We start from the raw sequence: 27,965 nt of genomic DNA on the forward strand, positions 1-27,965 counted from the left end.
TTTGCGGGATGCCAGAGAGCGGGGGTATTTTGGAAACAATACCGCGCGGGCGGCGGCAGAGGTTGGCTTCCCTGCGCGCGCGCCTGCTGTCTGCGCTCCTTTGCCAGGTAAGCCCCCGGGGATGGGGGGCTGACTGGCCGAGCGGGGTGCAGCGCCCCGTGGGGGGCAGACGGCGCCACGTGGCGAGGAGCGGGCTGCAGTGAGTGCCCCGTGTGGGGGGCAGAGTGGACCCTTGGGGATCCGTGCCCCGAGGCAGGGAAGGCTTGGAGTGGTGGCCACTACTTGGGGGCAGTGCAGGGAGGAGGGAGGAGGAGTTAAAGGGCTGACCTGGGAGAGGAGGTGAGCTGCCTTGCACTCCGGTGATTTGTGAGCGTGGGGGTACCAGGAAGGAGCTTGGGGTGCACTCTGCTCCAGGGAGGTCGCTGGCAGAAAAGGGGCTCAGGTTGCAATGACCAAAGAAGCTTGGGGGTGCCGGTGCCTGTGGGACTTTGGGGGTGTGTGGGGTACCCTAGCTCTTTTTTAGAGTCCTACTCCAAAGTAGGGAAGGTGGTGAAGAGTTTTGGGGTGTACCGCCTTCCGAGGGGTCTGACTACTCCTTTACATTTTGGCTTCCTTTACTTCCTTCCCATCTCAGTCTGGGCACTGAGCCCCAAGCGCTCATCACTGGGCTTTGGCTCTGAGCCCTGGCATCTTAGTTCTAGAGCTGAGGCTCTTTCCTGGAGTTATCTTGTACTGTGGACCCAGGTCTGTAGTATACATATGACCCCTGGTTTCTGGCAGCGCCAGAAACTCCGGCTGCCTAGTTTCTGTCTGTGCCCCCTGGGGCCAAGCCCAACTTTTGGAAGCCACTGTCACAGTTGGAAAAGGTTTGGGCGGGTCGAGAAGGGCTTGGATTTCACTTTGGAGTAATGTCTTACCTGGCAGTGTCTTCCTGAGGAAACCGAGCCCTCTGGCTCAGTGTCCCGCATCCTCAGCTCTGTGGGGATCTCTTCCATCATTTATCCCAAGGGTTTTCAGGGACCACTTGCCTCATCTTCCACCCCTCCCCCAGTCAGTGTAACACAACTTTTCTGGACTAGCCTGTACTGGCAGAGGAGTCTGGAGCTGAATCACTGGGGAAAGTCAGATCAGGTGGGGGGGGGGCGGTCTGTGCACTTCCTATAGTAGAGAATGGAAAGGATCTCCTGGGGATTGCTGATCCAGCCCACTCGGGCTACACCTCCCCCTCTCACCCAACCCAGGCAATTTAGAACTAGGGCTTTGCCTGGAGGGTAAAAGCTGACAAGCTTCAGAGGAGAAAAAGAGTCTCTGTCTTTTGCCTCTGTTTGTGGGATCCCAGCAGCTTTAAAGGGAACCCTCTTTGGGGTTACTGTTATCAGCTAAAGGCTGTCATTTTTCTGGGCAACAGGTAACCACCACTACATAACTCTGGTAGAGCAGCCTGAGGTCAGTTCAGTTAGAAAGTTTGCATCCTGGTACATAGCTCTGTGTGTGTGGGGGGGGGGGGGAGAGAGAGAGCATCGTCATCTATATGTGTCCTTTGGCCCTTTTCATTAACAACTCAGGTATCTGGGAGAGGGGAGTGATGTATTTGAAGAAGGTAGAAGTATTTGATACCCAAGCTCTCCAAATTTAGGTGTGATCTATTTGGATGCGTCAGAAAAACACAGTTCAGTTTGGATTGTTTGAAGGCAAGAGATAAGCTGGGATACAGGATTCCCGAGTTCTGTTTTTGATGCTGTCTTTGACAAGCTTTATGCCATGGCACTCAGTTGAAGAAAGGGCATTGGAGAGTGTAGGTGACTTCTGCTTTGGGGCGCTAGCAAAGCTAAGACACACTGTGACATTGGAGTCACTGAATACATGGTACAAGTGTGTAGTACTGAGTTTTAAACTGTGGGAGCTGGGGAGTGGGTCGCCCCAGGACTTAGTCTTCTCTAAGCTCTGTTAAAGCAAGAGGTGCTTCTTAGTTACCCGAATGGTATAGGTAGGGGAAGGAGGAGTGATGCCAGTGACATGAGGCTGAGTTTTACTTCCTCCTAGGAGACAAGATACACAGCTCCCAGGTTCAACCAGGGACAGGCATGGGGTAGGGGTTTGGGACTTTGCAAAGAGCAGGTTCTGAAGGCTTCTAAGTGATAAGCTCACCCTCCCAGTGGACTTCTGGAGAGCAGATAGCTCAGTTCAGTGACTCTCCAGATTCAGAGCATCTTGTTGTGACTTGGGCTCTCCCAGGAATCTCACCACCACCAAACCACTCTCCAGTGTCTATTGGTGGGTGTTGAGCAAGAGGGGGTGGGGCATAGGGGAAAGTTAGGCAGCTGGGAGGGACTTGAGCAGGTTCTGGAGCTGGAAGCAAGGCTACAAAGTTATTGTTGGCTTTTGTTGTAGTTGTTGCTTAGCCAGGAGTTCAGCTCTGCCTGAGTGTGGTAGTGAGCTCCCTAGGGTGGGGATTATGCTGCTTTTTTACTTGTAGAGAACACTGTGTCTGGAGCCTGCTTGGGTGACCTTGCACTCCTGGAGCAGGTGAATGACTTGGGTGCCTCTTTTCCCCCCACTGCTTTCATTGTTTACCATTTCCTAAATACCCCATAGCAGCACCCAGACTCTGTAAGTAAGTCTCATAGCAGCCAAAATAGCCCTTGCCAAGAACACTCATAGTCTGATCTCCACAGACAGGCCTGTTCAGGAAAAGAAGCCAAGGGTAGAGGAGACTGTGGGCAGCCTGGTAGAGGGGCCAGGTGTGTTGGGTTTTGCCCAGGTAGTTTTGGGGGGATTTTTTTTTGGCCTTCATTTATAGGTCCCCTGTGCCAAGGCTGTATGCCAGCAGTCCCTAACCTTATCTTCCATTGGCTAGGAGGAACATGGAGAGCAGGGGCATGAGTCTTTCAAGGGGGGGTGGGGTGGGGAGTGGCCCTCCAGACTTGACTGCCTTTCTTTTGCAGGAGAGATGGAGCCTCCTCATTATGTCGAAGAGCTGGAGGACGATGTGTTCCACCCGGAGGATTCAGAGCCTGGTGCGCAGCCAGGGGGCCTGACCTCGGCTGCTCTGTTTGCCCAGAGCCAGCCCGACTATATGCTAGATGGGCTGCAGCTTTTCCCTCTCACCCACTGCTGCGGCCCAGGGCTTCGGTCAGTTGGCCAGGAAGACAAGGCCACTCAGACCCTCAGTCCGGCATCCCCAAGCCAGGGTGTCATGCTGCCTTGTGGAGTGACTGAAGAACCCCACCGACTCTTTTATGGTGAGTTTGAGTGTCTCTTCCCTCTGGATTCCTTCTCTTCTGAGTTCAGGGTAGAGGGGAAAATATCCCTTCCAATAAAGGTATGGCAGGGGGCAAGAGGGATATTGTGTCCTCTCTTCTCCCCCTTCTGAGCCCTCATTTCTTTCTGCTTCTTGCTGGATCAGTGGCCAGTCCTCATAAAGCTAGATTGACTTGCTCATCATTTACCATTCATTTATCCGGTCAACAAATAACTACTGAGCACCTACTATATGTAAGGCACTGTGGTTCAGTGCTATGGGAATTTGGAGCAGGTATTCTCTCACTATTTCAAGAATACCACTATTCTGGTGCAAGAGGGGATTGTGGTCGGTGATTTTTAAGTTCTTTTCCAGCACTAACATTTTTTTTTTTCTGTATTCTAAAGTGCCTTTTGGCTCTGATTATCTGTTACTGTGCTCAGTGGGTATGGCAGGCTTTTTTTGCTTTGTAGAGTGGGGACAACCCAGTCTTAGATCTAGCTGTGTCTCTCCCTGCCTCCACACACCCAGGAGGGACCTTTGGGGGTAGAAAAGGACTGGCCAAGCCTTCTTGGTTTTGTGTTGATGTTCTGTCCCGGAGGTGAGCTAGGACCAAGCCCCTGCCTAGTTATCAGTGACCTGTGGTGGTAAGGAAAGGGTGGTGGTGGGGAAGACGTAGAAGTGCTTCCCTACTCTCCCCGGGCTTATCATTTAGTCTGTTGCTACATTGTAGTTCCCTCTGGAAGAGAATGTTCCTAGAGGCCAAGCTTGGCTCCCAGCTTTTATTGAAGACTACTTGTGGTTGGAAGGAGAGCAGGAGAAAATCGCCAAGTCCTGGCTGGGTTTGGCTTCATGCCGAGAGAGAGGCTGGTCCTCAGCAACAGGGTGGCTTAAATTTGGGCAGATCCCATTTCCATTACCTAAATTTAAGGGGCATGAGGGGCAGGCATAAGGAGTGAGGTTGGGCATTAAGCCCGTTTTTTAGTTTAAAGAGATGAGAGGGAAACCAGGTTCTGAAGTTATCTTATGTGTATAGGATGAGGCAGAGGACCTATGGTGACTGCATTTCTTTCTAGAAGGAACTGTCTTACAGTGATAAGGCAGATTAATTCTGTACAGAGTTGGCTTGAGTAATTAGAAAAGGAGAGGAGGGAGTAGGGAGTGTCTGATTTAAGGGATGCCCACAGTCCCTACATTCAGAGGGCATCCAGCTGAGGCTGCCTGCAAGACTTTGTTTTTCCTGTGGCCTAAGGCGCTCTCTTCTTGGTCTTGGCGGTATTGCCTGAAGCGTGCTGGGGAGGTTCCAGGGTGTATCATCCTCTGCAGCTCCACCTTTTGGCCCTTTCCTCAGTCTCTTAGTCTATTGGAACCGAAAACCCTGGAAAGCTTAAAAATTCCTTCTAGAGAGGGGCTTCACCCTGGAGGGGAATGAGTACTTAACTATGGTAATATACAGCCATAAAAATAACTCTCAGATTTGCTACCAGGCTGCTCTTTTGAATGGACCTTTCTGACCTTCTAGCCTAATTTTATGCCCCATTCCATCCCTTAATCTGTGTTCTGCCCTGATTGGACTCTTTATACTTTCCTGCTTCACTGTCTTTGCTCACAGTGCTTCATATACCTGGAATACCCTACCTTATTCTTCTTCTCCATCCTTTAAGGCTTAGCTCAGATACCACCTGTATAGTAAGCTTTACCTCCTCCTCCTCCTCCTTCTCCTTCTTCTCCTTCTTCTTTTTCTTCTTCTCCTTCTTCTTCTTCTCTTCCTCCTCCTCCTCCTCCTCTCTTTCTCTTTCTTTCTCTTCTACCTCCCAACCATGTGTGATCATTTTTCTCTTCTCAACTCCTAAAGTACTGTTTTTATCTTTCTTGTACTCCTATCATGTTCTAGTCTGTACTGTAGTTATTTGTGTACTCAGGTACTGAGTTTTATTTCCCTTATTTCTCCCCCCCCATACAACATAGCACTTAGTAGGCTCTTTTTTGGGGGGGAGGTTAAAAAATGAAATCTATTCTCCTTGCATAAATTCTAAGTTAATCAACTTGGGTAAATAAATGAGAGACTATGTCTACTATGGAGTAATGCCAAAGTTGAAATTTGTACTCTTTGATTTTTGATCAAGGCTCTAACATGTCCAGTGGAAAGAACACTGGCTTAAGACTCAAAGGATCTGAGATAAAATATGATCTCTGGTGCTAACTTCCCATGTGACCTTGGGCAAATCATTTAACTTTTTTGAGCAACAGTTTCCCCATCTGTAAAATGAGAGAGTTGGACCACATAGCCAATGAGATCCTTCCAGATTTGCACTTGGAACTGATGCCTACCAGTGGACCTTCCTAGGCATTTGTGGATGAAGCCTCTAGGAAGGACTCTGGTCATTGTGTAAAATGCTGGCTCGTGTCTACCTTCTCCCTCCTGCCATCTTTGCAGGCAATGCTGGATACCGACTTCCCCTCCCAGCCAATTTTCCTGTGAGCCTGAGGCTTGGAGAGGAGCCCCCTCAAGAGCAGTGGGAACATCGAACTGAGGTGCAGATTGCCCGAAAGCTTCAATGCATAGCAGACCAGTTCCACAGACTCCACATGCAGCGGGTAGGTATCAGGTAATCAACACTGAGCTTAAACGGGTGCCAGGACTGTAAGAACCCTATGCTGCCTTTCTCGCATTAGAAATCCTCATCCAGACGTGAGGCATCCTTCAGTTGGAGTCTCGGGCTCTTCTTTGACTTGCCACGGTTTCTGAGGAATAGTTGGGCCCAGTTTGGGGGAGCGTCTTGAACCCTAGAGGTGAAAGTTAGAAAGAGTCTCCTCTTGATGGGGAGACAGGAGGGTTATAGTGAGATGGGAGCTATGAAAGGGCTGGGCAGCAGCTTGTTCACCATCCCCACCTTCCCATCTCCTTGCCCCAGCACTGTCACCCCTGTGCCTTGGAGTGGATGTTCCATCCCCACCGCCTGCTCATGCATTCAGTGCAGCAGAGGGAAGGTTAACCCAGGCAGTGGGGCTCCAGCATGGGAGGGGGAAGCTGTGGAACCGGTTGTAATTTGACACTTTCCAGCTGGGGAGGCCGCCTGATCTGATGTCTCTGTCTGGGAACCAGGGCCAGGGACTCAGGAGAAAATAGTACCTCTGAGAATCCCTCCTGGCCTGGGGCTTGGGGTGCCCGGTGGCAGCCCAGCCCTGGCACCGCCGCAGTGGAGCATCGCGTGTCAGCTAAGCATGTGGCAGAGTTAGTCAACAAAGGCGGCGGCCGGCTGGCTCGTGCAGGAGGAGCTGTGGAGGGCCCTGGGCTGCCCCGCTGTGCTGGGCCTTTCTGAGTCGGTCCTCTCAGCCAGAACACTTAACCCTTCCTCCCCTGGCAACATTTTGGAGTGTTGCCCAGGCAGGGAGAGGTATCTCAGGCTCATTCTATATTAGAGGATACAATGCCAAGTGTGAATTCAAGTCACTTGGAAATCGAATTAACCGGTCTTTGAGGTGCACAATCCTAGCTGGTCTACATTAAGTCAGTGGTGGCTGTGTGTTTTCCACTGGCCCCCATACTAAAGGATAATTCGTGTTGGGACACAAGATTAAATAAGTAATTTCAGAGGTCTCAGAGGGAATGACTGACTAGGGGTAGGGTCTCTAATCCCCACTTTGGTGTCAGAGCTGAACAGTAGCTGGATCTTGGAATATCCTTATTGTGTCCACTTGGCAGCAGAACTTTCCCAGGCATAGATAGGCCTGTGAGGTTTAGTTCTGATTAGAATCTGGGGCAAGGGGAGAAAATGAGACAAAAAATGGGGTTGCCACTGTGGGCCCATGAATGCTTTCTGGTTCTCTTGCTGGGTCTTTACTCATGGTAGCAGTAGGTGGGTTGTGTAAGGACAGAAGGAGTCATATAGTATCAGGTAGCAAGAGTAATCTCTAGGGGAAGGGGAAGGATTATATCACCAAAGGTGGTTTGGAAATCATGGCTCTGACCCTGACCCAGCATCCCCATCCCCTTGTTTCTACCCCAGGGATCCCAAGTTGCTCTATCCCTTGGCCCCAAGAGCTTCCCTTTTGGCTCACACCCTGGGCCCTTGACCTAGTTCCAATTTGGCCTAATTCTCTCCTGGCCTCCCTTGCCATCCTTACCCCTATCCCCTAACCTACTATCTCCATTACTAGATCTTACATAGCGGTTTGGCTTGGGAGGAGCTGTTCAGAACTGTTCCTTCTCTGCAGTCACATTTTTAGAACTGGAGGGAGCTGAGCTAGGCAACATGCTGGCTCCCCTCCTCTGGCTGGAAGAGATTCTCTTGTAGTCTGTCCTTGGTCTCCAGTGGTGGGAGCTGTCTGGTCAGTTATTTCTCCAGGGCAATTCCTGTTTAGCTAGTCTGGTGTGGGATCTGAATGTGGGGTGAAGGCCTCCCACCCCTTCCTAGAGCCTGGCTTGCGCTCCTGGCGGCTCTGCTTTTGCCCAGTTGTCTGACTCCTTGGTGCTACATTAGCACATTTTCACATAGGGAGATTTCCCCCTACAAACACACCTAAGAAAAGGTAGTAGGGAATCCTTTCTTCCCAGGGCTTGGCTGCAACTAAAGTTCTTCCAGTCCCCAATTGCAGTCCCCCAGCTCTGGCTACTAAACAGGAAAAGGTGACCCAGGAGTTTAGAGTGGCCCCTTTAAGAGCACAGAGTCAACTTCCCAGCCCTACTTAGGCTCTGAGCCAGAGGCGCTCACTATTCAATCTCAGTCTGGGTTGCTGACCTCCCAAGGCCCTGGCCATCTCAGCTGGGGGGTGGGGGGGAGGAAGGAGAACTGGAGTACAACCTTCCAGGGAAGCTAATACTGAGTGTTCAATGGATGGACCCTAACTGATCCTCCTCGCCCCACCAGTGGCTTTGGAGTGACTTTAAATTCTGACTTTCCAACCTGTTTTCTCAGCTCCAACATTACGTAAAAGCCAGGCCCTAATGTTATTTCTTTTCTCTTTGAAAATTTCCCCTAGTATTTCTCTCTTCCTTCCCTTCTTCTCATTTCTAACACTAGGCTTTCTCCTGCCACTAGTGCCTTTGGGGAAGCTAGGGGGCCTAACAACCATAAGCAAAATGGCCGCAGATATTCTCTCTTTTGGACCTTTCAGACTTGACTTTAGAAAGTAAGTCACTTTTTGCATTGGTCTTTTGCATGTGTTGCTGACTGGCATCTCCCATCTACAAAGCACCTTGTGGGCCATTCCCGCTTTTGCTCTTTCCCTCTTTGCAGTCTGGGAAGTTGAAGCCCACAACAGTGAAGGGCGTTGGGACTAGGACCCTAGGCTTCTGCTTATTCCTTGAGTTGTGCTGTGCTGTTTCTCTCCCTGCTTGGGCTTATGTTCCATTTGTCCCTGCCTAAGACATAGCCACGAGGTCGCCTGTGGCTTTGACTAGGCTTTCTTCCGTGGAGAGTGGGTCCAGGCTCTGGGAGATCATTGGATCATAGATCGAAAGTTGGAAAGGACCTCTGAGGCCTTCTAGTTACGCAAAGTCACACAGGTAGCAAGGGTCAGAGGTGATGTTTGAATGTAGGCCCTCTGACTCAGGGTCAGTATTTTCCTTTCCAGGTTTTTTTTTTCTTTTTGGCTTTTACAAAGGAATTTTTACTTTAAATATGTTGTCAGAATAAACATATAGACATTTCCTGCAATACTTCCAAGTCGTCCTTCCCCTGTATCCCTTCTGTCTCTGGGGGGACTAGGGTTCAGTTCCTAAATAACATCGTACCTGCCAAGTTCATGGCCAGGTATGGCATGACTGCCTCCTGAGTCTGACTTAGACTCTTGCTCCCGGAGGGCTTGTTTGTAGAAGGGGTCGCTCTTTGCTTCTTAGGGCGTTGATGCTGGGCTGGCTGCAAGACCTGATCTGGAATCCTGGCTTTAGAATAGTGGGATTCTAAGAGGCTCCCCTCCCTTTTCCGAATGCTGCAAACAGAGGAGCCATTTGGATCCTCCAAGAGAAACTGAGGCACAGCCCAACAGCTTCATCTTCATCATGTGGTTAGTCAGTTACAGGATGTCAACACACACACTGCAGTCCAGGTTTTCTTTTTAAAGGAGGATTCAGTATAGTGGAAACAACTCTGGGTTTAGTATCAGATGATGTTGGATTTGATAGATTGCTATTTTCTTATTACCTACGAAGCCTTGAACAAGTGACTTAATCTCTAGAGGCCATTGTTTCTTCTTCTGTCACTTGATGAGCCCTAAAGTTCCTTCTCACTCTAAATGCCTCATTTGTGACCCCTGGTGAGTTGAGTGAGGCAGTCAGAGCCAAGGGGGAGCGAGGTCCCAGCTGTGTGGTAGGGTCCCTAGGAAACATGAAGGGAGATCTAACCACCTTCCTCCTACCTCCTCACATCTTGAGACACTTCCCTCTGCATATTGGACTGGGTATCTATCTTATATTCCTAGTTTCTATGTGTTCCCTCAGATATTCTTTCTGTAAAGTCAGGGAAGCCTTCCTACTATGGGGAGCTATGAGTCAAGGTCAGAAGACTAGATGAAGTCAGGGATGGATCCGTGGTATTGAAAAATGGGACTACATGGAGGGCGTGGAGCGCTCAATGTGTCACCAAATGGAGCCCCAATGTGGAAATTGTCTGAAACAGAATGTAAACTCCTTAAAGGCAACGACTACTTAATTTTTTTTCTTTGTCCTCCCAGTGTCAAGCACACGCCTGGCTTATAATAGGCACTTAATAAATGCTTGTCGGGAGATTGATTGTGCCAGCCAAAATCTCTCTGATAGCTTTTCAGTTGAAGACTTGGCTTATTTCCCAAGCTGCATTGCATTCTGGGGACTGGTGCAGTTGTGATGGTGGTCATTTAGGGACGGACATTTAGGTTAGAGACAGAAAATGACTCGGAAATAGAAAATCAAAGTGTGAGATGTGCCTACTAATGGCTTTTTGGGTTTCCAAGGCATTTGGAGGCAGAATGTAGTATTACCTCTTCCCACCTACTTATCAGTCCTATTTGTCCTGCAGACTCGATTGTTTAAACCCAGAAGTGTAGGCTTCGACTCCTTGACCCATCCTTGAATTGATGACGTATGCAGTCCAGTGTGAGGTCTAGTGAGGTTTGGCTACTTAGGGTCGACCTTAGTGTTCTCTGAGTTCATGTGTTCTTTCTTCTCTGGAAGAGGGTAGAAACATTTCCTGACTACTTGGATAGATACCTTGCTAGAATCTCCACAGAAAGGGATCTTTGCTTCTTACGACACAGGACTAGTTCCCATGCTCTGCTCTACCTTTGCCCCAACACAGCATTGCGTGAAGGAGGGAATGTGTGGCTCAGCCATCATGCATAGGGCTGATGGTGAGTGGGTCTCATAGTCCACCTGTAGAAGAGGCTTGTGGGCCTCTTTAAACCTTGGGGCATTTCCCAGAGATCTCATGAAGCTAAGGCACCCTTTGCTTCAGGACGGCTGGCTAAGCAAACTTATAAGGGGGTAGGAATTAGGCACCTAGAAACTGTTCTTTGGTTTGCACCGGGGAATAATTCCACCCTGACCAATCTGACTTAGAAATCCTGAGCATAATCATTATTAGGTCCTTAGAAAATTAATTCTGGATGAGGTTTCACCTATGCTATAAGCAAAAGTGTCATTAGGGCACTTTGATGACAAGTTGTTGTTTGTTTGGTTTTTTTTTTTTCCCAGAGGGAGTTAAAAAGTAAATTTAGTTTGTGACATAGGCATAGCCTGTAGTTTATATAAAAGGTTAGGCACCTTGGGAGAAAAATCTTGCAAGTGACCAGTCATAACCGTAGATGATTGATGGTAAAGGTTGCTTCCTGCCTCTTAGAAGAGGTGGCAGTCTATGGGTGTGGAATGAGGCATGCATTTTCAGGCCTGGCCAACATTTTGATTTGTTTTGCTTGATTATACTATTTATTCAAGAGGAAATTCTAATACTAGGGAGGTGGGGGGGCTGTCAGGGAGGGAAGTGGAGAATGATCTATAAAAAAGAAGAGCATAAATGAAACATTTTTTAAAAGAGAGAGAAGGCCAGCCTAAGCTGTTGGCTTATGTGGTCTATTAGACTTATTAGTGACTTTTTTGGCCAGTGCCTGGCTCGTTAGCTTCCTGGCCTTTTAAAACCCTCCCATTGTTGGATGGTTTTTCTAAACCAAGACTGTGGCTTGCTTGCACTGTAACTTAGCCTCTAAGAGGGGGTGGTCCTGGGCTGGGGGACAGGAAAGCCTCAGAGACTGATGAGAAGGAGTCCCTGGGGAGTCAGCCTCTGCCACTGGAGTAGAAAGCCTGCCTGGAGCACATCAGAGAGGTGGGGTGGGGGGGGATGCTGGGCAGGAGTGGAGGGGTGGGGGTGGGTGGGCAGAGGGGTAGCTGTTGAGAGAGGCTGTGCGTGAGAGCCGGGTCTTCTGGGCCCTGTGTTTGCTCTGTGGCTGGCTCTGTTTATATCGCGGGCTATATTTAGCTTCTGAGTCATCTGTGTGGCTGACAAGGGGCCGAGTTCCCCACAGGCTCTGCACCTGACAGCTCCTCCTTCAGTGTTCCAGGAGAAGGGGCCAGTCAGTTTCTCCCCATGGTGGTAGGCATGTGTGTGTGTGTGTGTGTGTGTGTGTGTGTGTGTGTGTGTGTGTGTTGTTGTTGTTGTGTGTATGTTGTGGGGGGACAGGGTGTGCTCAGTGGGAACAGAGGTAAGGGTTTGGCTTGGATTTTAACCTGTGCTACTTACTGGTGGCCAAAAAAAAAAAAAAATACCCTTGCTATTCCTACCATGACCAGAACAAAGTGTATATAAGAGAGACGGAAACTAGAGCCTCCTTCCCTGCTTAGGTTGGCAGTATCCAGGAAGGAAAGCCCTAGTGGGGCAGGAACCAGCTAGCCACAGGGGTCGTTGGAAGGAGCCCAGTCTTATCTCTCCACAGCCTTTTGGATCCAAATAGCACCCTGTCCCCTCCAATCCCCCATGGAGTCACAGGACCCAGTTTCAAATCCCATTCCAGTCGTTTAGTGGGCGTGTCACTTAACTCCTCTGGCCTCAGTTTCCTTATCTGTAAAGTGAAGGAGTTGGGCCAGATGCCCTCTAGGGCTCATTCCAGCTCTAAATCCCTGATCCTGTGAACTATTATTCCTACCCCTGTATCCTAGGGGCGTCAGATATCACAATTCTGTGCTAGGCTCCCGAGTCTTCTTCACTTCTCCATTTGTAGACCAAAGGGAAGTGAGGCATTGAGGGGGCTTTTAGAGAAACTGGGCATGGGGCTCTGTAGCTCTTGTCCCCGAGACCCATACCCAGATCGCTCTATCACCTAGAGCAGCAGCGTGATAAGGCGATAAGGAGGGGAAGGAGGGCCTGTGGGTTTGAGGGAGTGGAGAACAATCGATCCAGACCTTTTCACCTCTCCCTCAGCCTCTTTAGCCCTCCCTTCCTTGTAGCCAACCCCTAGCCACCGAAGTCAGCCTTTTGGGTTGGGTAAGAAGGGAAGTCCAGCTGCATGAGAACGGGCTGTCCTAAGGCTGCCCTCTCCTGCCCGTGAGGCGATTGGTGTTGCCATGGTGGCGAGTGGCTTCCACTTCCTGTAGGCATAGCTGTCAAAGGACACAGCTCTTGGCAAGGTGTTTTTCTTTTCTGTGTTGGTATAATTTCTTCCCCTAGGGTGGAAAACCCTAAACGTTGAATTTTAAGAAGTGTCTTATCAGTCTGTCTTCCCTGGCTGGTCTGTTTCCTGTCCAGGGTCTGTACCTGTGGGATTTAGTCTCCCCTTGAACAGTGTACAGAATTCACTGTCCAATCTTGGTGCCAGGGAGGAAGGAGGAACAGAATGGGAATAGCTGTAAGGTCTGACTGTCTAGAGCAGGGAGAGGGTGTTTCTCTGTTGGGCCTTGTAGCCTGAGACCCCTTTCAGTAGGATCATAGATATAGAGCTCAAAGGGCTCTCCGAGGAAATCTAGTGTAACCCTGTCATTTTATAGTTGAGGAAACTGAGGGCCAGGGACAATAATATGTTATTTGCCCAGAGTCCCACCAGTAGTAAGCATTAGAGGCTGAATTTGAAACCAGGTCTGCCAGAACAGGTGCCCTTTCCCACATTGAGGGAATTTCTCTGCAAAAATGAAGATAAGGCCCGTTCTTGCCTTGGGCTCCATTTCATTCCTCACTAGTCCACATGGCAGCTAGGTAGAAAGAAAAGAAGGAAGGAAACCAGCATGTATTAAGTGCCTACTATGCAGCTAGGTGGTGCAGTGGATAGAGTACCAGGCCTGGAGTCATGAAGATCTGGGTTCATATCCAGCCTCAGACACTTACTAGCAGTGTGACCCTGGGCAAGTCACTTCACCCTGTTTGCCTCAGTTTCTTCATCTGTAAAATGAGCTGGAGAAGGAAATGGCAAATCACTCCAGTATCTTTTCTGGGAAAACCCCAAATGGAGTCATGAAGAGTCAGACCCAACTGAAAATGATTAACCAACAATAACAACAGTCCATGTTCCCCGAATACAATTAATAACCAAGCATTTATTAAGTGCCTACTATGTGCCAGGTAGTACTGGGTACTGGAGATACAGGGGCATAAATGATATAGTCCCTGCCTGTCAAGGAACTCACATTCTGTTGTATACAGGTAGAATGGAGAATCACAGATTCAGAGCTAACCTTAGAGGTCTAATCAAAACCTCTCACTTTATAAATGAGGAGACTGAGGCCCAGAAAGGTTGACTTTCCTAGAGTCAGTCATGTCAAAAGCAAGAGATCTGGGATTTTCTTTAAGTCTTTTGAATTGGATTTTCCTGCTATCTCTCTCACACTGTCATGGCCCTTTGCTAGGGGTCATATAGATGGAGAAAAATAGAATGAGAAAGTATAGATCCATTCCTTAAACATTCACCTGAATTTTCAGAAATGGAATCATGTTTCCCACTTATTTGCATTATAACTTCAGGCATGTTTTATCTCATTGTCTGATTCTATCTTCATTGGGCCTTCATGGCTCCTTCATAGTTGACTTTGTTCTTGTTTCCAGTCTCTTTGTCAAGCAATTACTGATCAGGAAACAAATTCCCTTAAATGTTATTTCTGTTATTAATTCTTTGGCAAAGATGGGACAATCTACTTATCACATAGTGAAGAGAGTACTAAGTTGGGGTGGCAGAAAACTTAAATAGCAATACTACTAATTCGCTCTGTGACCCTGGACAAGTGCTTCAACCTCCTCAAACCTCTCCAAATTAGAGTAAAAGTAGCTCCTGTCCTTCCAACCTCACAGGACCATTGTGACGAGTGAATAAGACACATGGAAACAGCTTGTCAGATATCAAGCTCTTTATAAATAGGCAATATTATGAAACGGGGTGCAGTGTCTCATATTTGGAGGGAATCTTGGAGGCCATCTAGCCCAATCTATCATACTCAAACAACAATCTCTTTTGAAAACTACTTGATAAATGGTCATCTGGCCTTTGTTTGGTGCCCTCCACCAAAAAGGCGGGGAGGTAGCCAATTGCCTCTCTAAGTAGCTCATTCCACTTTTGGATAATTCTTATCGTTAGGAAAATTTTCCTGTTTGTGACTTCCTTGGAGTATTCCCTGTCCTGCCATCTGGGACTAATCAGGATGTCTTCCAGATGACAGCCATTCAAATCCTTGAAGACAGCCGTCACACCCCACCCTCCCTAAACTGTATTACATACCTTTCCCCCTCCCCCAAGTCTTCATTTCTCCAGGCTAATCATTCTCAGTTCCTTCAACTTATCCTGTTATAATATATAAGTAAATAAATATGTCCTGCTATATATGATCTTGACTTCCTTTACCCTCTGGATGCTCTTGGCTTATCAGTGGGCCTCCTAAAAGGCTATGCACGGAAATGAGCACAATACTCCAGATATAGTTCATTGTGATGTTTAAAAAGTTCAAGTGATATAATTTCTGGGTAATTAGTAATTTTATTAATAATGCTAGAATTTTAATAAAAGGTCAGTGGCACTCTCGAATGCCAAAGACAGTCATAGTGGCAGGCTCATGTCTTATATGCCCTTGCAAGAGGGGTGTTCCTGAGGGTGGCAATCAACTCTGGTTGGCTAATAATTAATGAGAAAATGAATATTACGATGAGGAGCTGAGAGTGACATCACGTCACTCTTGGCCAGTGACACTATCTCCATACCCAGACCACCCCCAGCCTTGGGCGATCTAGATAAAAGGATCTCTCTCCACCCAAGCTTGACTGAGTGGAATTCATTTTAGATTAGAGATTGCTTCTAAGGTTGAGTGGGGTTGGAGAGAGGAGAAAATTAGCCCAATCTTCAGAGCCTGAGTTTTTGAAATGAAGACAATAGAAAAAGGGGGGAACTTTGGATCTCCCCATATCATTGGTTTTTAAACAATCATTTCTCTCACCAGCTAGTATAGATCATGGTAGGACTTTTCATTTCCCTAATTTAGGTTACCATCCCTCTGACCATGGAGCCTAAGATCCGATTAACTTTCTAGGCCAGCATTTCACACTGTTGACTCATATGGAATGGTCAAGAATCCTGAGAAGGTTTGGAGAGGTGAGGGTGTTGCAGTTGATGGTGGGGGGTGCTCTAAAATTTACAATCTGGTTTATACACCTTTCTCCCCCCCCCACTTTGTTCTGGACCTATATTTTCTTTGGGGGAGAGGACTTCTTTGTGAGGAAGTTCCTTCTAATAATGCAGATCTACAACAGTTTTGCAGTCTGCAGCCTCAGAGGCAGGCAGCATCATGTGGAGGATAGAGAGCTGGCCTCAGAGTTTGGATGACTAGGGTTCAAATCTTACCTTTGGCACATACTGACTGGATGACCTTGGCCAAGTCACTGAGTGTTCCAGTGACTTACGTGCCTTGCCTCATCTATTTTGTAATTTTGGAATTCCATAGGTTGAATTTTCTTAAAGTGAGCCACACCTATATTCCTTCTCCTTCTTTATATTTCTTTGAGCTAAAAATGAGCTTATGAGTACAGTTGGGATATAAATGACCATAAAATATATACAAACTCTTTGGTAGAGAGAAGAGAAACAGATCTTGGTGATTGAACTGGGAGCTAAGATCCTGTATACTGAGGGCAGGGTATAGTCTCCATTCCCTCGGAGAGGAGCCTTATAGGTCAGGGCAAGGTTTAGATTGTATAATTCAACTTTGTCAGATAAAATGAACCGCCTTTTTTTTTTTTTTTTAAACTAGTTGGCTTTCCCCATAAGCAATGAACATATTGTATTATAAAACAAAATAATTCTTTTGATAACTGGCCTGACATAGTTTTTGGCCCTGGGCAAGGGGTTTCTCCTAGACTAATTTCTTTGTATTCCATTACACAAACGATTGATTGCTGGGTGCCTGCTTTGTATGCTTGTATGTTCTGGGTCTGAAAGAGAGAGTGATGAGGAGTCAGTATGTGGATTATTGGAAAGATCCACCCAGTCAGAAGACCTAAGTTTGAGTCCCCATCTCTGCTATTGAGTACTTTTGTAACCTAGGAAGTTATTTAACCTCTCTAAGCATTGGTTTCCTTATTTATCCAATGAGGATAATAATGCTCATACAGTTGTTTTTAGAATTGTATGTGTGTGGAAGCACTTTGTAACTGTTCTGCCAATTGCCACCTGTGTGGTTTTGGGTGGGCCTCAGTTTCCTTATCTGTAAAATGAGGGGGTTGGATGAGAAGCTCTCTCAAGCCCCTTCTAGCTCTAAATCTATGATCCTAACCATCATACATTATGTAAATATAAGCTGTGATATATGTTCACCCCCTTTATTTGTTTTCTTCATCTCACTTGGTCAGGAGTTCTTAATTAGACCCCTTTGACAGTCTGATCAAGCCTATGGCCTCCTTCTCAGAATAATTTTTTTTGGGAAGGAAATGCTAAATTTCATCCAGGGGAAAATAAAGATGTCATTTTCTTTCTTCCCATCCAAATTCGTAGACCCACCAAAATCTGTCCATGGACTGTGGATCCCAGAACCTCTGCTCTAAATGATGCAAGCAAGCTTCTGGCTAGAAGTAATGGTGAGCTGGGAACTGGCCGAGAATGCCTATTCCAGTACTGGTAATGCTCTCCTGAATACAGCAACTACCCAATTTTGTAATGGTTCTGACCTAGTTGTTTACTGCTTCACTTGGGGGCCCCTTCAAACACGTCCATAGTTTGGAGAAGACCTGGTTGGAGTCCCAGTTCTGTCATTGACTAACTGTATGACCTTGACTTAACTTTCTTTAGCCTTAATTTCATCAACTGTAAGATGGGGACAGTAGAATAATACTTACATTGGCTGCCTCATAAAGTTGCTGTAAAGAATGGATGTAAAGTATTTTGTAAACTATAACGCTTTCATGAAGATCAGTGACTGCTAATGTTTTTTGTACCTCACCTGTGATTTCAAAGACATAAGGACCTCTCTCAGTGGGGAATTTCCTCTCCCAATGCAGAGCAGTACCTGCTTGGCCACTGCTATCCTTAGACATTTAGGGGCAACTAGGTTGGTGCAGTCATTAGAGCTCTGGGCCTAGTTCAGATCTGACCTCTGATACTTCCTAACTGTGTGACCCTGGAAAAGTCACTTAACCCTGTTTGCCTCAGTTTCCTCATCTGTAAAATAAGCTGGAGAAGGAAATGACAAACTCCTCCAGTATCTTTGCCAAAAAAGCCCCAAATGGGGTCACAAAATGTCAGGCACAACTGAAATGAATCAGCAATTCTTAGAGCTGCCTGGAGGATTGAGAGGTTAAGTGACTGTCCTAGAATCACACAGCTGGCATATGTCCATCAGGACTCTGAGGCCAAGTCTATCTACTGCTATCCACTGCCTTTCATTATAATGGCCAGTAATAATAATAATAACCATTATTGTTATTATATATATTCTTTTCCTCAGTGCCTAAGCTTGTCCTTCAGTATCCTATTGAATACTGGTATAGAGGGACTCAATCAGTCAACTAGCATTTATTTATTTATCTATCTATCTGTCTATTTATTTGTTTGTTTGTTTGTTTATTTATTTTAGGCAATTGGGGTTAAGTGACTTGCCCAGGGTCACACAGGTAGTAAGTGTCAAGTGTTTTGACGGATTTGAACTCAGGTCTTCTTGACTTCAGGGCCAGTGCTCTATCCACTGCATCACCAAGCTGCCCCCAACTAGCATTTATTAAGTGCCTACTGTCTACTGAGCACTGTGTTAAGCTCTGGGTTTACAAAGAAAGGCAAAAAAAAAACCCCAAATAACCAATCCTAGCTCTCAAGGAGTCTAATGGGGGTGACTTTATGAAAATAGCTATACAAAACCTATATACAGGATAAATTGGGGATAGTTTCAGAGGGAAGGCACTAAGGAGGCAGTGGCATGAGTTTACATTGTGAGGCCCATTCCAGCCTGGCATCCTTGGAAATGTCCCTACTGGGGCAGCTAGATGGCGCAGTGGAGAGAGTACCAACCCTGAAGTCAGGAGGACCTGAGTTCAAATCCGGCCTCAGACCAAACACTTGACACTTACTAGCTGTGTGACCCTGGACAAGTCACTTAACCCCAATTGCCCAAAAAAAGAAAGAAAGAAAGAAAGAAAGGGAATGGCCTTACAATGTATCCTGGAGCTCTGAAGGAGATGCTGGGGTATTAGTTCCTTTTCTAGGCCAAAGTCCATCTAGTGAGTCTAGATCTGCAGCAAGCTGCACAAGGGGTCATCTTGATAGCTGGATGCCAAGTACAGACTCTCCCAGTCCCCGCTGCCCCTGAAGGAATCTTGAACAATAAATCTGACGCTCCAGTGTTTTGGTGTTGTTGAGCTCCCTGTGTTCTTTTCAGAAAAAAATTGGTTTCCTTCCTTCTTCCCGTGTTTCTCCCACTGCCTTCCCTCCAAACAGTTTTTCTTTCCTCACTAGTTGAACCTCTTTGTTTCAAACTTACAAAAAAAAGTTGTTTCTTGTAATCAGGATCTTCTTTGATATTTCTCAGCTCGAGGTGGCTTGGTTTCCTTTTAGGAAGGGCCTTTTGGGGGCCACTTAATGACAAGGGAAGATGGAGTGGAATATGTATGTCTGTGTCTGGCTGTGCCCCGAGGGCTCATGTGAGGGCTGTGTGCATATTTCACAATTCCCATTCCGTGTTTGTCACATAATGCTGCTGGTGCAGTGGGGTTCAGATGGTTCCTGGATGATTTAGTCTGGTTTCCAGGCTCCCTTCAGGCCCCACCCTCCAGGGATGGTGGGGCTAGGTAGATGGAACTCTGAGTCAGAATCTTAAGAAGAAGCGTGAATAACAAATGTAGAATGGTAGAACTGGATGAGGCCTAGCCCAGTGCCTTCATTTTGCATGTGGGGAAATGGACACTCAGGTACAGATATTCCTATCATGCCATAGGTAGTCTGTGGCTGAACCAGGATGAGGATCATAGGATTTAGAACTGGAAAGAATGTTAGAAATCATCTGGTGCATCCTTCTCATTTTACCAATGGCCACCAAGACTCCCAGGCTCTAGATACACACTCCCAATATTCTTCCCACTGCACCAGATTCCTTCCCATGGTGGCAAATTAAGTGTCCAGCCTCAATTTATTAGCAACAAACACTAAGGAGATCCACCACAAATATTGTCATCTATCAAGAAAGCAGCATAGCTCAGTGGAAAAAGTCTTGGATTTGGAGTCAGAGGACTTAAATTCAAATCCTGGCTCTGTCATTTACTGGCTTTGCGAGTAGGCAAGCCATTTCAGTTTTCTGGGCCTCAGTTTCTTCATGTGTGAAAAAAAAGAGAGATTGGTCTAGATGGCCTGTAAAGTCCCTTCGAGTTCTAAATATATGATCTTATGATCCTAGGATGCAGTGAGTTTGATGCACAAACTAGGCCCTGGGAGTTTCTCTCTCACTTGAAGGTCTACCTTTGGATAGGCTCCCGAGGGGATTATGGTAGGAGGACTTTGGCTTTGTAGTACCCTAACTACCAACTTTGGTGTCTGGATTCCATCGGTGTGGGAACTCCCTCCACAACTTCTCACCTGGTGTATACATTTCTTTTCCATATTGTCCCATAAATCCTCCCATAAATCTATCTAATATGATGAAGTCAGTCAACTAGCATTATGCTCCTACTATGTGCCAGAGACTCTGCTAGTCACTAGAGATACAAAGACTAAAATGAGACTGTTCCTGTCTTTAAGGAGCTTATACTCTTATTGACCTTCCTCTTGTTCTTTTAATATCTTGGAAGGAACCAGTATAATGAACGTAGTAGGTGCTTTATCTTCTGGTTCTCCTTGGGTTATCCTTGCCCTTGATAATGTTATCTGTTGCCACTTTTTCTTCCGTAGCATCATAGATTTAGTGCTGCTAGCAAGGGAACTTAGAGGTCATCTAGTCTGACCTTTTCATTTTGCAGATGAGAAAACTGAGGCCCAGATTGTTCTTGGTAACATGCTGCACCAAATTTATGCTCCACCGTGTGTCTTTCCATTTCCTTTTGGGTTATGTGCAGTTTTACTGCTGGGATCATGGTGTTCCATGATGAAGTCTTGCCACATACAACATCCCTGGAAGACTATTAGTGTTAAAAAGACGGGTTCTTATGGTAGCAGGCACTTTGCGAATCATTGAAAACATGGCACGGTTTATATCTTTGCCAGCATTAATATATCTCTTTTAAGTTTTGCAAAGCACCTTATAAATGTTACCTTTTATCCTTACAACAACCCTGGGATGTAGGTGCTATTATTATTACCCCTTTTAATTCCAGTGCTTTCTCTCTTTTAATTATTTCCTATTGATCCTGTATATATTTGTTTGTATATTGTCTCCTCCATTAGATTGTAAACTCCTTGAGGGCAGGGATTGTTGTTTGCCTCTTTATATTCTCAGCACTTACCACAGTATCTGGCACATAGTAGGTGCCTAATGAATGTATATTGATTATCCTCTTCTTACAGATGAGGAAACAGAGGCGGAAGGAGGTTAAGTCACTTGCTCAGAACCATACAACTGGTAAGTGTGCTTACTAGTACAGAGGCTGGATTTGAACTTGGGTCTTCCAGACTTCAGATCTGGGACTCTCCTTACTCATTGCACCTGAGAGGTATAAATATAGCAGGCTGCCCAAGTAATGGAGTCAAAGGACCTGGGTTCAAGTCTCAGCTCTTATCACTTACTACTGATATGCTCTTGGCCAAGTCCCTTTACCTCTTTGTGCCTCTGTTTCCTTATCTGTAAAATAAGAAGTTTGGTTGGACTAGCTGACCTCTCGAGTCCCTTCCAGCTCTAAATCTGACCCTATAGTCTGTCCATACATTGGCTCTTGTGAAGCTCAGTAAGCAGTTTAGGGCCTTGCCCTGTTGATCCTCCCTCTCCTGAATCAGCTCAGCCTTCCCGAGTGGGCTGCAGTTTCAGTTCCTCACCCGATTCTGTGTCTCCATACACAACATTAGCGTTATTCTCCAGAAATGAACTAAGAAGTATTTTGGTTCCCAAGAATTCTTAGTGCTTTATAAGCCAAAATGCAACTTCTCTGCTAGGATTACCCATTAAGAAGGAAGTCTTTCCTAGCCCTGCTGATTGCTAAGTTCCCTCCTCCACCCCCATCTCTATCATGCTGCATCCACTTTGTATACACTTATTTAACAGGATGGGAAGCTAGGAAGCTATCTACAGTGGATAGAGTGCTCGGCCTGGAGTCAGAAAGACTCATCTTCCTGAATTCAAATCCTGACTCAGATCCTCACTACCTGTGTGACCCTGGGCAAGTCACTTAACCCTGTCTGCTTCAGGTCCTATCTGTAAAAATGAGCTGGAGGAGGAAATGGCAAACCATTCCAGTATATTTGCCAAGAAAACCCCAAAATGAGCTCACAAAGAGTTGAACACAACTGAACAACAACAATTTAACAGGAAGCTGGGGGCAATTCCTCAGGGGATCGATTAAGGTGGGGGAGTTGGGAAATGATGGTGCTTCTGTCCACCAGTGAACATTGTCTCCAGCTTCCTGATACACATGTTGGCTCCTCCAATAGAATGCATGTAGGCTGTCTGAGGGCTGGTACTGTTTTACTTTTTGCTTTTCAGCTCTAGTTGCAAGCCCAACGTCTAACCCATAGTAGTCACTCAGTCAGTGCTTTTCATGGACAGATTGATAGGCTCCCTATTGGGAATGGGAGAAATATTGAAGCACATAGAGACTTACTTGTTGTATTTGTAGAAGACATGGATGTAGTAAGATAGCATATACCTTAGCAGATAGAATTAGGATCCAAAGAGATCTTTGCAGTCTTAGAATAGTGGGCTGAAAAGAATAGGATGAAATCTAATGGAGATACATATGAAATCCTACACTTGGATTAAAAAAATCACCTTGGCAAGTATGAGATGGGCAAGGGATAGCTAGACAATCGACAATCATTCAATGTAAAGATTATCCAGCATGGGTTCTTAGTTCTTTATCATTTTTTTGTGGGAAAGTCTGGGGAATCCTGTGGACCCCTTCCTTCTCAAAATAAAGTGCATGGAATTGCCAATGAAACCAATCATAATGAAATGTGGTTATCAAAATATTAAAAAAAAAAAGTTCATGAACCCCAGAGTTAAGCATCCCTGATGTTGGGATTTCAGTGGACCACAAGCTCAGTGCGAGTCACCTCAGCAAAATGGCAGCCAAGAAAGCCAATGTGATTTTAGACTGAATTTAGGACAGCATAATGTCCAGAACGTAGGAAATTCCATTACACGCTGTCCTGTTCAGATCATGTCTAGAGCATTGTGCATCATTCTGGATGCCACATTTTAGAAAGAACAACAGTAAGCTAGAGGGTGATCTGGAAGGCAGCTTGGTACGGTTGTCAGACCATCTTCCTGCTTCCACACCCTACTCTTGCCTCTGACCAAGTACTCCAGCTCTTAACCTTGGAGCCTTGTGCTCCTGATTGGTAAGGGTTTATCTCGGTCCCTCCGCACTAGATCCTCTTCTATACCCTTCCGTGATGCCGTCCTCCTTCTTTGTTTGCACCCTCCCTGCTTTCCACTACTTGCCAGGGGGTCAGTAATCAAATCAGTACTGCCATTCCTGGAAAGAACATTTCATCAATTGTCCTCTGACCCCACTCACTATCTTTGCAACTTTCTAGAACAAACACTCTTCCCCACCTTAGCCTCCACTCCCCTGTATTGTGGTCTTCCTCACAGAGGGTAAGCTCTTTGAAGTCAGGAACTGCCTTGCTTTTTGTCTTTCTATCCGTAGCTCTTAGCGCAGTGTTTGGCACATAATAAGTGCTTAGTGAATGCTTTCTCATTTATTGACTCATTTATCAACGTAGGTTCTAACCTTTCCTTTGGCACTTACTACCATTGTGACCTTGTCAGCCCTAGATCTCAGCTTCCTCACCGTAAGATGAAGGGGGTTGGCCTCTGAGTTTCCTTCCAGCTCTGCATCTACAATTGTATGAACCTGTTGTTGTTGTTGTTTGTCCTTTGTTCTCGAAGAGGACCAATGACATAGTGAGGATGATGTCTTGATTTGCAAGTGAATAGAATTTAAGTGAGGTAGAACTGTGCAAAGTCACCAGCCTCACACTCTCCTGAGTCCAGCAGTGAGACATAGGTCAGGATGACTGGAGATGGCCCCCGATGCAGTGAGAGACCTTGGCCTTTTTTTTTTTCCGTGAGGCAATTTTGTTTATTAATTTTTTTTTATCTTTTATTTTTAGGCAACTGGGGTTAAGTGACTTGTCCAGGGTCACACAGCTAGTAAGTGTCAAGTATTTGGTCTGAGGCTGGATTTGAATTCAGGTGCTCCGGACTCCAGGGTTGATGCTGTATCCACTGTGTCATCTAGCTGCCCCGACCTTGGCCTTTTTAAGCGAAGTTAGTTTGTCTCAGTTAGTCTGAGGAAACACCTATTCAGTTATTTAAGGCAGGTAAGAATTGAGGCAAAAGATGGCCTAGTTTGCCTTCACAAAAGAATCAGTCTTGAGAGGGGAAGACCCTCAGAGTTTCTGTTCAGAACAGAATCAATTGCTATTTACACTTACTCTGAGCCACCAAAACCTAATGACCACTTGAGGCTGGGGCTGGGACCTATTATTAGCCAATCGGTGAGAATCATTGTGGTTTAGAACCCATGATGATGGAAGGCATGAAGGCCAGGCCTTCGTGCTTGAAGACGCTGGGGAACGTTTGGCCTGGAAAGAGAAGACACAGTAGGGGGAGGCATAGTGGGTGTCTTGAAGTCTTTGAAAGGCTGCTATTTGGAAGGGCATTTGACTTCTGCTTGCAGGGCAAGGAGCAATGAATGGAAGATGAGAGGAGATAGAGCGAAGGTTTGGTTGAATAGAAAGAAACCCTCTCATTGTTAGGAAGTTAACTAGAAGTCTAATGGGCAGCCCGGGTAGTACATTCCCCTTCATATAGGTCTTTGACCCTGGGAGATATTGTAGTGGGGATTCTTGATCTGTGTTAGATTAGTTGGCAATCTAACCTTCTAGCCAAGATCCTGGAGATGGGTCAGTGGCACATCCTGGAGTGGCATTCCAGATGTTTGGTCAATAGGGCCTAGGTTCATAGCTGTATTACTGCAAGGGACCTCAGAGGACATCTAGTCCAGCCCCCTTGGTTTTTTTTTTAATTTATTTTTTAGTTTTCAACATTAACTTCCGTAAGATTTTGAGTTTTAAATTTTCTCCCCCTTCCTCTCCCCCGCACCCAAGGTGGCATGCAATCTGATATAGGCTCTACTTATACATTCCTATTGAGCATACTGTCCCGTTAGTCATGTTGTAAAGAAGAATTAGAACCAATGGGAGGAACCACGAGAATGAAGCAAGAAAGCAAAACAACAAAGGAAAAGGAGAACAAATAGCGTGCTTCCATCTGCATTCAGAATCCATAGTTCTTTTTCTGGATGTGGATAGCATTTTCCATCATGAGTCTTTTGGAGTTGTCTTAGATCCTTGCATTGCTGAGAAGAGCCAAGTCTGTCAAAGTCAGTCTTCACACAGTGTGGCTGTTACTGTGTACAGTGTTCTCCTGGTTCTGCTCATTTCACTCAGCATCAGTTCATATAAGTCTTTCCAGGTTTTTCTGAAGTCCACCTGCTCATCATTTCTTATAGCACAGTAGCATTCCATTACATTCATATACCACAACTTGTTCAGCCATTCCCCAATTGATGGGCATCCTCTCAATTTCCAATTCTTTGCCACCACAAAAAGAGCTTCTATAAATATTTTTGTGCATGTGGGTCCCTTTCCTGTTTTTATGATCTCTTTGGGATACAGCCCTAGAAATGGTATTGCTGGCAACCCCCTTGTTTTATGGATGAGAAAACTGGGACCCAGGGAGGCAACTTGCCCAAGATCCCGTAGGGAGTCAGTTTCACAGGGGGATTTGAACCCAGGTCTTTGACTCCAGAGCCAGACCTCTCCTACCATACCCTGCTACCTCTGCTGTGATTTTGAGTTGGTTTCCTGCCATGTTCTTCACTTCCAGTGAGAAGAGGGAGCAGATGGTCTACTCTGATAATACAAGAGGGTAGTGTGGTGGAAACAGGAGGATTCAGCTTTATCGCTTCCCTGGAGGTGGGGGTCGTGTGTGTAGGAGAATGGGGGAAGCCTTCACAGGGGTTGCAGCAGGGATTCCGGTGGCGATGCAACCTGACCCACCTGAAGAGCAGCTTTTTGTCTCCCTCCTTGTGGCACCACCCAGATTTAGCACCTGTGTCCCCCTGCAGCTGGGGGAATGGGGCCAGGAGAGGTCTGCTGGGCTGCTGCCTGCCTGAATAGTCAAGTTTGCATCTGAGCCCTTTTTCACGCTGCTTTACTCTAACCAGATTCTAAGGCTAGCGCGTGTTTCCTCATTTACCGTGTTTGTTTACAAAACAGGAGGAAGTTATCAGTCTCCCCCTCACGTGTATCTGAAGGCCTCCTTCAGTAGCACATCCCTGTTTTCCCTGGGGCTCCGAAGTATGATTGCTAATTCCCCCTGCCCTTTCCAGCTGATTGTCCCTCTGGGGAGGGGAGAGGAATGCTATTGCCTACTGGACTCTAAGACTTCTCTCCAAGGTCATTTCTTAGCTCATCATGGTGAAACCACTCAGGCCAGGGACCCTAGAAGGTATCTTTTATCTCTGTGGCCAAGGTCAAAGGGGAGGGAGAACCTAAGGAAATTCACCTATGCTAAGGGAAAACATCGGGAAGGTTGGTTGCCAGATGATATTGGTGTTGGCCTGGGAGTCAGGAAATTTGGGGTCCGTTTCCAGTTCTGCTGGAACTGACTCACGATGTGATTTTCAGGCCATCTGACTCATGCCCTGAGTCTCCTGGTGCTATGGTTGAAGCTTCCTTTAAAGAGGAGGTTCAGGTCCCCTGGGAAAACATTTTATGAAATTTCTCTTCAAATGCCTGATTTACTGACCGAGCCATTGGAGAAGCACCAGCACATCGGGTTCCTCATTGCAGGTTCTGGTGGGGCTTTCCACCATGTTCTCCCTCCAGGACACACTCCCCCAACCCAGTCCTCTGGCTAGATAAGGAGAGAAGTCTATCTTTCTTGAACAGAGACCCTCCTCGCCAATGGGTGGTCAGAGGTTGAGGAGTGCTGGTTCTCTCCAGTCCCTACTGAGCCCCAAGAAATGTTACCTGTTTGGGTAGGGCACCAGCAGGCGTCCTGGAGACCGCTGACCCCTGAACTTTGCCTCCAGCGTTCCTGCCGAACAGGAGGACCTGGGATAACCTCCGGGAGCGTAGTGTGTACGCTTTGTTTTTGTTTTGTTTTCAAGTATGCTCTTGCTTAAGGTTTAATTGGCTCCAGTCAGTAGGAAAGGGCTCCAAGAGGGATTATTTATGGCTTACTGTCAAGAATAGCTATAAAAAGGGCAGGACTGAGCTGGAGATGCTGGGAAGGGAAAGCAGGGGGAGTGGGAGGGTGCACAAGTGTGTGTGTGTGTGTGTGTGTGTGTGTGTGTGTGTGTTTGCACTGGATGAAATCAGATTTTTGCTGCCTCAGCAGTGTGGTTTAAATTGAAGATTAACCCTTTGACCTTCACAGTGTCAAATCACTTGCAGATGGAGACTCCCTCCCCTCTCCCTCCCCACTCCCTTGTTCTCTGTGTTACTTTGGGGGGAAAAGGGGCACTTTTTTTCCCTTTCTTTCTGAAAAAAGTTTGTTGTTAGTGCAGCTGGGGTTTGAGAGGCTCAGGAGCCAATCTGATTAAAAACAGCTCTTGGCTAAACTCTGTAAAATCTTGCAAGCAGGAGGGGGAAAGAAGTTTAATCCTCTTGTGCACAATGCCTAAAGAGTCTGGTCTTTTCTTTTTAATGTTAGAAAGACAATTGTTTTTGGAGAACTTAACTTTCTCTTCTCCATCACCCTTTTTTCTCCCCTCCTTTTTTCAGCTTGCTGTGCTGATAGGATTAAAGTGCCTGCCCCATGAAATGTGGAACTGAACTTTTATTGGAGTTGATAAGGAGTCTGTGTGGGACTTAGATGGACCTTTTTTTTGTCTTCCAGCACCAGCAGAACCGAAACCATGTGTGGTGGCAGATCCTCCTCTTTCTTCACAATTTGGCCTTGAACAGAGAGGAGAACAGGAATGGGGCAGGCCCTAGGTGAGACGTTGCTGCGCCTCTCTGTGTGTGGACCACTGGGAGACCCCCACTTCCACTCCTACTCCTGGAGCAGGACATCTGGCAGAACTCCAGGAAAACTGGCACTGTGTCTTGTGAAGTTTTTTTTATTATTATTATTATTTTGAAAATT

At 46.4% G+C, this 27,965-nt stretch overlaps 1 protein-coding gene across 2 annotated transcripts; it reads left to right on the forward strand.

The window, feature by feature from the left end:
- On the forward strand, positions 1–27,965 carry BMF (Bcl2 modifying factor). Of its 2 annotated transcripts, XM_027870024.1 has the most exons (5): positions 1–107; positions 2,946–3,242; positions 5,679–5,839; positions 21,155–21,209; positions 27,717–27,965. In XM_027870024.1, the coding sequence occupies exons 2-5, from the start codon at positions 2,951–2,953 to the stop codon at positions 27,812–27,814; spliced, it is 606 nt and encodes a 201-aa protein (XP_027725825.1). In that variant the 5' UTR covers positions 1–107; positions 2,946–2,950; the 3' UTR covers positions 27,815–27,965. The 2 variants fall into 2 exon arrangements, with proteins under 2 accessions (XP_027725825.1, XP_027725826.1); XM_027870025.1 differs by lacking the exon at positions 21,155–21,209 and having other exon boundaries at positions 2–107.

Source organism: Vombatus ursinus, unplaced genomic scaffold (genome assembly GCF_900497805.2).
Source record: "Vombatus ursinus unplaced genomic scaffold, bare-nosed wombat genome assembly UNPS02014794.1, whole genome shotgun sequence".
NCBI classification, from domain to species: Eukaryota; Metazoa; Chordata; class Mammalia; order Diprotodontia; family Vombatidae; genus Vombatus; species Vombatus ursinus.

Coding starts and splice junctions, on each gene's coding strand:
- BMF (XM_027870024.1), top strand. CDS start 2,951: ATGGAGCCTCCTCATTATGTCGAAGAGCTGGAGGACGATGTGTTCCAC. Junction 3,243..5,678: donor ACCCCACCGACTCTTTTATG/GTGAGTTTGAGT, acceptor CCATCTTTGCAG/GCAATGCTGGATACCGACTT. Junction 21,210..27,716: donor TGCTCAGAACCATACAACTG/GTAAGTGTGCTT, acceptor TTTGTCTTCCAG/CACCAGCAGAACCGAAACCA.